We start from the raw sequence: 8,958 nt of genomic DNA on the forward strand, positions 1-8,958 counted from the left end.
AGGGATGCCGGCCTCGGGGCGGGAGGCGCGGGTCCGCCGTCTCGCGCGGCCTTTCCTCGGAAGCCTCCGCCGCGCTCCTCGCGCCCCGCGAAGGTACCTCAGGTCCCGTGCCCTAGGCCCAGCGCGCTCCAGCCGGGATGCCGGTCAACGCCCCTCAGGCCACAGCCCTCCACTTCCGCGTCCCGCCCACCGGAAGTGACGAACGGGAAGCTCCCGCTCCTCTCACGGGGGGCGGGGAAAAAGATGGCGGCGCCCAGCAGCCGGTGAGGAGAGAGGACGCGGGGACCCCGGGGGGCCGCCGGAGTCGTGCGTGATGGCCGCATCCCCGCATACTCTCTCTTCGCGCGTCATGACAGGTACTGCGCCCGTTCTCGGGCACCGCTTTGGGGGAATTTTCTTCTCTTTGCCACGTGTGACGCCGTGGTTCCGCCTGCCTGCAACCTTGGGAGCCCTTGGCGAGGTCGGCGGGGCACCAGTGCGGGAAGTGACTTTTGGAGTAGCCTGACGTGAAGAGGCCACGGAGCTAGGGTCTAGTCTTGCACTGGGGCCCCGGTGGTCCGCACCGTCTCCATCTCCTCCTCCTCCTGGGCGCGATGTCTGGTGCTTCTTTCAGTTTTCAGAGACTGGAGGCTCCGGGAGAGAGGACGGAGTAGAACCTGGGGGCTCCACGAGCCTCTTGGCTTATTAGAGTCTTAGGTCCTAGCCATTTGTAAGTTACTCGTACGTCCCGCTTGAAGGACCGGGCAAGTGCTTTTCTCCTCTACCCCCCAACCCGGAAGCCTTGTTCCAGGATAAAGCGTCATGATGGCGATGATAAAGATGATGACCACCTCGGACAGCGGGCCATAACCACCCCCTGACCCCCAGACTTTTGTCTTTCTCCATTAGCGTGGTCCCTGATATAATCCCTCCACGCCAAGGACCTGTCACAGCTATATGTTGAAAGTGGGATGCACTTTCCTGCCCCTTGGCTCGGTTTCAGCTCAAATGTTATCTGTTCAGAGAGGCCTGACCACCCTATCTAAGGAGAGCCCCCCGCCCCTCTCTTCTCGCATCACCCTGTTTCTTTCATGATGGTTAGCACAGTCTGTAGTTATTTATTTATAACCGGTTTATTACGTGTTTCTCCTAACTAGAAGATTGAACCTTGTGCAGGCACGGACGGTATCTCTGGTTCACCTCTGTGTCCCCAGTGCCCGACACAGTACCGGAGGTACACTCTTGGTGCTGAATAATTACATGTGAATGAATGAAATTTCTCCTGATGGAGTTATTAAACTGGAGGTTGGGAACTGTTTTGCCCCCCTCCCCCCGTAGTTTAGGATGATAACTGATGGGTGACGAATGTGTTGCTGGTGGCCCATGTTGGAGATGGACTCCCTTTGGGCCTATTAAATGAGGCAGTTCAACTAGATGATCTCAAAGGTCTCCTCTGGTTCAAAAGGAGGGCAGGAGGGTGAGAAGTGGGAGTGTGTATAGATGAAACAAGATTGGCAGAGGTTTGGTAGTTGTTGAAGCTGGGGGATCAGTGATGGGGGCTCATTGTGTTCTGCTATTGCGTATGACTGGGATTTTCCATAATGATATATTTTATTTAAAGGGTCTGTAGTTCTTTTTGAATTTCTTTGTTGCCTTCTCCCATCCCCGACTGTGCATGTTTGATCCTGACCCTAGACACTCATTCTCAGAGAGCTCATCCTTTCTTAGTACTTGAATTACCACCCCTGTAGGGAGGTTTTTCCAGTGTGCATTCCTCAAGATTGGCTGCTTTTCTGCCCTTCAGTTCTGTATTTTCAGCTTCCTATAGGACAAGTCCGCCTGAGTACTTAGAATTCCCCAGTTCAGTAAGTGGGCTGCATATGGTCCACATGATTTGTTGCTGGACCTGCTTTTTGATGCAGGTATGGGGGGAATTAACAGACAGCTTAGCTTCCTGAAGCTATGAACATAATTGCCAAAAGATCTGCTAGTAAGTGGTCTGTGCAACCTGCTATGATCCACTTGGAAGACCCATTGTAAGAGCTTGATATGGAAGCAGCATGGGGGGAAGGTGGCAGAAAGGTAAATAGGGACTGTATCAGGTATCTAGGGGTCATGCCTGACTGTTCTTCTAAAGCTTCAAAGAGTTTTATAGCCATTAAAAACTTTTCAGGACCTTTCAGCTTCTTATCTGTGCACTTCATTTTTTTCTTTTAATAAATAAATTTATTTATTTATTTAATTTTGGCTGCATTGGGTCTTCGTTGCTGTGCGCGGGCTTTCTCTAGTTGTAGTGAGCGGGGGCTACTCTTCGTTGCAGTGTGCGGGCTTCTCATTGCGATGGCTTCTCTTGTTGCAGAGCACAGGCTCTAAGGCGTGTGGGCTTCAGTAGCTGTGGCACGCGGGCTCAGTAGTTGTGGCTCGCGGGCTCTAGAGCGCAGGCTCAGTAGTTGTGGCGCATGGGCTTAGTTGCTCCATGGCATGTGGGATCTTCCCGGACCCGGGCTCGAACCCGTGTGCCCTGCATTGGCAGGCGGATTCTTAGCCACTGCACCACCAGGGAAGTCATGTGCACTTCATTTTAAAAGCCCTACGATCATGACTCAAGTGTTGATGGTGAATAGTGGATAAGATCATATGTTTCCAGATTTTTTTTTTTTTTTTTTTTGATGTCTTCTCGACATAATCTTTTAATATTGAAATTGTATTATCCCAAAGAACAATGTCAAGGCAAAAAAGGAAATACACACAGCATCAAATAAATAGATAACAGACCTTTCCTATCAGAGGACTGAATTCAAAGGAAATTTCAATCAGTGGCCTGATTTCAGCACTACTCTTCCTTCCTGTACCTATATATAGACAACACATATTCCTGTATGTGGAAAATAAGCATTTCATACTTACCTGAGGGTTGAGAATATGATTCCAGTGAAAAAGGGACTTATCTCCAGTCTAAGATAATTGCCATGTTTACTCAGGGGTGGTGATAGCTCTCCTTCCCACAGCCCAGGTGAGCAATGTGGGTGACCCAGTCATCAGACTTCATCTGATTCTTATATGGAAGGCACTCTGCTAGCTGTTGTAACAGGTGAGGAAAGGAGAGTCCCTACCCCTGAGGAACTGAAAAACATGATGCAGAAACAAATGGAAATATTTGCATTAAGAAGTGCCACAAGGGACTTCCCTGGCGGTCCAGTGGTTGGGACTCCGCCTCCCAATGCAGGGGGTGCGGGTTCCATATCTGGTCGGGGAGCTAAGATCCCACATGCCTCTCGGCCAAAGAGCCAACACATAAAACAGAGGCAATATTGTAACACATTCAATAAAGACTTTAAAAATGGTCCACATCAAAAAAAATCTTAAAAAAGAAAGAAAGAAAGAAGTGCCACACAAAAACAGTGTGAAGTGATAGAGTAGTTGAAGGAGACTTCGACATTTTACAGGCAGCGGGTGGAGGCAGGACCGTGCCAGCAAGGAAGCAGCGTCAGCGAAGATGCACGAGCTGGAATGGTGGCGCGTGCAGTGCAGAGCACAAGACAGCGAGTCATAGGTACAGGTACAGGTTTGGGCAGGTGATGTGTATTCCGGGCTTCAGAAGGAAACCGTTGGCTCTATGGGAGCTCTATGGGTTGGAGAGGAAAGAGAGTTAACCAAAGTCAGGGCGAGTGGCTTGAATCCCACGCCTGTACCATAGTCCAAGTGTGGGATGACAAGGGTCTGTATCTCTCAGCGGCAGGGAAAGAAGTGGACAGATTTGACCAGTGTTTCCGAGTTGACTGGAGTTGATTATTAGGTGATGAAGGAAGAGTTCAAGGTGGTCCTGGAATCTCAAGTAGGCGATGGTTCTATCAGCAGTAGGGAACAGAGTAGAGATAAGGGTGAGAGTAACGTTCTCAGAGACATACTAGAACCCATCCACATGGAGATACTCAGCAGATGGAAAGAGGCGTAGAGACTTTAGAAATGGCTTGAAGATGAACAATTACCCTGGAATTACATTTGTTCAGGGATAGTATGTAGTGCTCAGAACAGCAGCGACACAGCTGCCTTCACGTGGCTCACACAGCAAGAGGAGCCACCGCAGGAACCTGACAAGTGATAAGTTGTGGGCGGTGGAGAACCAGGGGTCCTTAGGGTCATGGAAGCCATGGAAGGAGAGACTTAAAAGAAAGGTGGGGGGGGTGTCTGTGCTGTGGTCCTGTTGAAGCCTTGCCCAGGATGAGGCCTTACATGGAAGCATTGGATTTGTTGATGTTTGAGAGAAGGTTTAGAGAGAAATAATTAAAAGCCAAATTCGGATACAACAAAAATAGCTTCTTCCTAACTAGGTTCATAGACTCATACTTTATTGAGAGCTATTTCCTCTCCCTTTTCCTTGGCTTACCTGACATGGCCAAAATATTAATCTGAAACATATCTTCCAGTTTGCTGTTATTTATTGAGAAAAATTCTGCTTATTTTATACTTTTAAAAAAGTAACTGATTGTTTTATATTTTATTCTTTTTAAAAAATTTTTTAAATTTTAAAATTTATTTATTTTATTTATTTTTGGCTACATTGGGTCTTTGTTGCTGTGCGCGGGCTTTCTCCAGTTGTGGCGAGCAGGGGCTACTCTTCGTTGCGGTGCGCGGGCTTCTCATTGCGGTGGCTTCTCTTGTTGCAGAGCACAGGCTCTAGGCACCCGGGCTTCAGGAGTTGTGGCTCGTGAGCTCAGGAGTTGTGGCTCGCAGGCCCTGGGGCGCTGGCTCAGTAGTTGTGGCACATGGGCTTAGTTGCTCCGCAGCATGTGGGATCTTCCCGAACCAGGGATCGAACCCGTGTCCCCTGCATTGGCAGGTGGATTCTTAACCACTGCGCCACCAGGGAAGCCTTATATTTTATTCTTAAAAAGATCTATGGTTTGGTCATTTCAGCATTTGATATAATAAAAGCCTAATGATCCTGAGATGAAAAAGTTCCCTAGCCCTGCTGGAGAATTACACTCACTTAAACAGTGAGCCGGGCTGATCAATACCGTTCATTCACAGGTCTGGATCAGGTCATTTCAAAGTTCTGACCAATCACTCGTGTGTTGCTTACTGTGGTGTGGGCTCTGCTTCTGGGTAGGTCCAGTCATCACTTGGTGAGAAGTATTAACGATTTTAACATTTTTCCCCCCTTCCTCTCTATTACAGGCTGGGTAGGAGGATGTGTCTGGTATCTAGAAAGGAGAGCCTTGCAGGAGTCACCTCGTAGGTTCCTGCATCTTCTCAGGAACGTCAATCAACAGTGGGTTACATTTCAGCACTTTAACTTCCTCAGGCACATGGTACGTTCAGAAGACCATCCTCACTTTGTGCTCCCTGCCTTTACTTTCCCTGTATCAGGGGACTGTAAGAAGAGTTTTAAGAAGTACTCTTTGAAAAGGACTTTTATTTCATATGGTCTGAAGTTTATCCACAACTTTAATCCCTTGTTCTGTTTATGCTTAACTGAAACAAGAATAATTCTGGTGTCTGAGTTTTAAAGTATGATCTTGAACTTATTGATTAAGTTTGGGAAAAGATTGAAAACTGCTGACATGTTTTGACTAGGCCACAATTAGGAAAAGCTGAACTGTTATGATGCATCTTTTTAAGTTCTTTAAAGTTCTGTGAATACATCAGTAATACAGAAATAATTGCTTTAACCGTGTGACCTTCCTATTTTCTAACATCAGCAGTGTATTCAAAAGTCTTTTAAACACATGCCCTTCTGAGGCTTTTGTCCAGGTCCAGGTCGACTTCGTGGTATTGGCAGTGTGGTAACTTACATTTGCCACTTTCTGAAATGGCAAAGGATCATAGGATGAAGAAACGACAGCTAAAAACTCATGATTTCAGTGCAAGCAGGAAAGAATAGCAAATTCATACTCTGAAGTCCTATTTGACATTCTCTCACCTTTTTTTTTTAACTTAAAATGCCCACTTTAACTTTTAAAATCTTAATGGAACACATTGTTTTGATGAGAGATTTTAATTTCCAGAAATGTTCAGACTTTTAAAGTTGGGGATCGAGGATAATGGATGTTTAGAAGAGAAACTCAAATATGTTTAATGCCTTTTTTATGTAAACAGAGCTCTGAATTCATTCATGAGTTTGTAATTCCTTTCTAAGATGAGTATGTGTAATTTCAAGTCTTTGTGATGTAATGAAAAATTGCTTAACTAGTTATCAGCATAGGTTGCTCCAAGTCCCAGGAGCATCTATAAGTAACTAGTTGTTGATTCTTGTCTCTGTCAGTTTATTTCCGAGCCTTTGTTTCCTCATCTGAAAATTAAAGCGCGAGATACTAATAATGATCCATCTTTTTTAACAACTTTTGAGAACACTGGATGAGATATGTATTCGATAAACTCTAAGGATATATGTTATATAAAACTGTAAAGTGCCTCAAGGATATTAGTCATAGTTACTCCTTTTTGCTAGTAAGTAATAGAGATTATCTGACTCTAAAATCCAATTCTTTCCCCACACCCACTGCCCTAAGGTCACTGAGCCCTGGGTTGTGTCCCCCACTGAGTATGTCTGCATGCACTGTTCACCTGGGAACATGGAAAGTCAACAGGTTGCCTTGGCTCTTGATTATAGAAAACTTTCTCATTGTATTTGGAATATGAAACCTCCAGTTTCTGGTACTACATGGAGGGAAATTCTGGGGGAGATGAATATGAAATAAATTTATCTTTCTTTCAAGGAACTTAAATTCCTAGGATTTTCTAAGCCGTAGAATTTGAAAAACCAGTTAATTGTATTCTCCATATTTCGTAGTAGAGTGATTCCCATGTAATACACTCTAACACGAGTTACTTCAGTGAGTATTTTTAAAGGTATAGGAAAATCTTTTAGGTATTTTACAAGTTGGACTGATGGAAGGTGATACTGAACAAACATTTAGGAGCATTTTGGGCCTTGGTTTCCTAGTAACGTGTACCTTTTTTATTCAGTACGTCACACAACTGAACAGAAGCTTCAGCCAGCAAATAAAACCAAAGCCAGAACCAGTGGCATCTCCTTTCCTTGAAAAAGCATCTTTGGATGAGGCCAAAGCCGAAATATACGAGATGAGACCTCTTTCACCCCCAAGCCTGTCTCTGTCCAGAAAGCCAAATGAAAAAGAATTGATAGAACTAGAACCCACCCCAGTAATTGAAGGCTCTATAGCTATGGGAACAGAGACAAAAGAAGAAAAGCAGTGGAAAGAGATGAAGCTGCGTGTGGATGATTTGCCAGGAATTTTGGCTCGGCTGTCCAAAATCAAACTCACAGGTACTTTGTTTTTCCAGTCTAGTCAGATTCTTACTTGAGAGTGGTTTGTTTGCTTGTTTGTTTGTTTTTTGGTTAAACAAAATGCTAATTTTGTTATTGCCCCAAAAGGAATGATTTTGAAACTACAGGTCCCCTCTTAGTATTTTTCCTCTCTTCAACTTAATTGATATTTGAAATCAAATTTTTGGAATTCTGTTTACGCAGAATAGTAAATAGTATTACCCTAAACATATTGTACTAAAAATGGTCTCTCTTTTATTTGCAGTTAACACAGAATATTTATCCTGCTTATTTCCTTGTCTTTTGTGTGTTCACATCTACTACCCTGTGACCATGCAGTAAGACAATGTGTTCCGTTTCAGTTCTGGAAACAAGAAGGACTGCACTGCTGGGCTTGATGGGCAGTGAACACACGGGCCCTGGGACTCCCAGCTCACTGCTGTGCTTTGCTTCTTGTAGGGCCTCTGGGATTGTCCCACATGTGCGGGAATGTAGATTGTTTCTCTGCGAAGAAAGCTGGTGACTACACTGTTGAGCAAAGCTTGTCTGATTTTGTAAATAAAGTTTTATTGGAACACAGCCACAGCCGTTGGTTCTGTGCTGGTGTCATGCTACCTCAGCAGAATTGAGTCATTGCCACAGAAAACTTATGTCCTGGAAAGCCTGGAATATTTCCTGTCTGGCCCTTTAGAGAAAAAGTTTGCTGACCCCAGCTATAGAGCATGGAATAGTAAGAGGCAAGGATGATGGGAAACAAATCAGTGGTGGTCAACTGAGAAATGACTTGGGGCTGAGTTAAGGAAAAAGCAGGGGGAGAGAGAGAGAGAAATTTTAAGGAAGTGGAATGAACAGAAAGAACCTCAGGTAGATATGGTGGAGTGCTGGGGGCCATAAGATAGAAGGGTTAGGACACAGACTTGCAAGGAGTCTTGACTGCTGTTAGGGGAAGCAAGCCTTCCCCGGTCCTGGGCACTGTGCTCCTTGCTATCCTCCATGCAGCCCAGTTCTGAGAGAGAACGTAGAGTAGTGACCTCTGGGCTGGAGTCCCTGCCCTCAAATCCTTTCACTGGTTGAGTGACCTTGAGCAAGTTCCATACATCTCTGTGCCTCAGTTTACCCATTTGTAAAGTAGGGATAATAATGATACCTACTTCCTAGGTCAATACTGAGTTTTAAATGGGGTGACATCTGCAAACTGTGTAGAAGAGACCATGTTAAGACCTATACACTTGTTTCTTAAATAAAAAAAATAAGTTCGTCACCTGGGTGCCCCTGCTCTAGGACAACTTGGGGCCTTCTGCTGTGGAAGACTGGATGAATGGTTGTGTTGAGACTTAAGAATGTGAACAATGAAGGGAGAACCAGGTTTGAGGGGAGAACAGTTTTGGACACACAGAATTCGAGTTGCTGCTGGCATATCCAGGTGGAGAGGTCCAGTGGGCACTGGCTGTGAAGGACAGGAGCTCAGCTAGACCACTGGGCCAGAAGAGCAAGCCGTCTTCAGTGTAGGGTTGACTGTGAAGCCGTGGTGGTGAGCAGGGTTGCCAGAGGTCAAGTGTAGAGTGACCAGAGCAGAAGGCCAAGGGCAGGACTTTGGGGCATGTCCCCTTTTAAGGATTGGGCAGAGTGTATAATGGAGTCTGCAAGGAAATAAATGGTCAGAGGAAGGGAAAGAGGAAGTGGCGTTG

At 45.5% G+C, this 8,958-nt stretch overlaps 1 protein-coding gene across 1 annotated transcript in view; it reads left to right on the forward strand.

The window, feature by feature from the left end:
* The first annotated feature begins 225 nt into the window (after window positions 1-225).
* The window catches only part of COX10 (cytochrome c oxidase assembly factor heme A:farnesyltransferase COX10), a 109,481-nt gene continuing 100,748 nt past the window's right edge, over window positions 226-8,958 (forward strand). The window contains exons 1-3 of the mRNA XM_007462644.1: window positions 226-356; window positions 5,158-5,291; window positions 6,949-7,270. Coding sequence (XP_007462706.1) covers window positions 314-356; window positions 5,158-5,291; window positions 6,949-7,270 — 499 coding nt within the window. The 5' untranslated portion in view covers window positions 226-313. The remainder of the gene's footprint in view (window positions 357-5,157; window positions 5,292-6,948; window positions 7,271-8,958) is intronic.

The sequence above is a fragment of the Lipotes vexillifer genome, unplaced genomic scaffold, assembly GCF_000442215.2.
Source record: "Lipotes vexillifer unplaced genomic scaffold, Lipotes_vexillifer_v1.1 scaffold982, whole genome shotgun sequence".
Classification (NCBI taxonomy): Eukaryota; Metazoa; Chordata; class Mammalia; order Artiodactyla; family Lipotidae; genus Lipotes; species Lipotes vexillifer.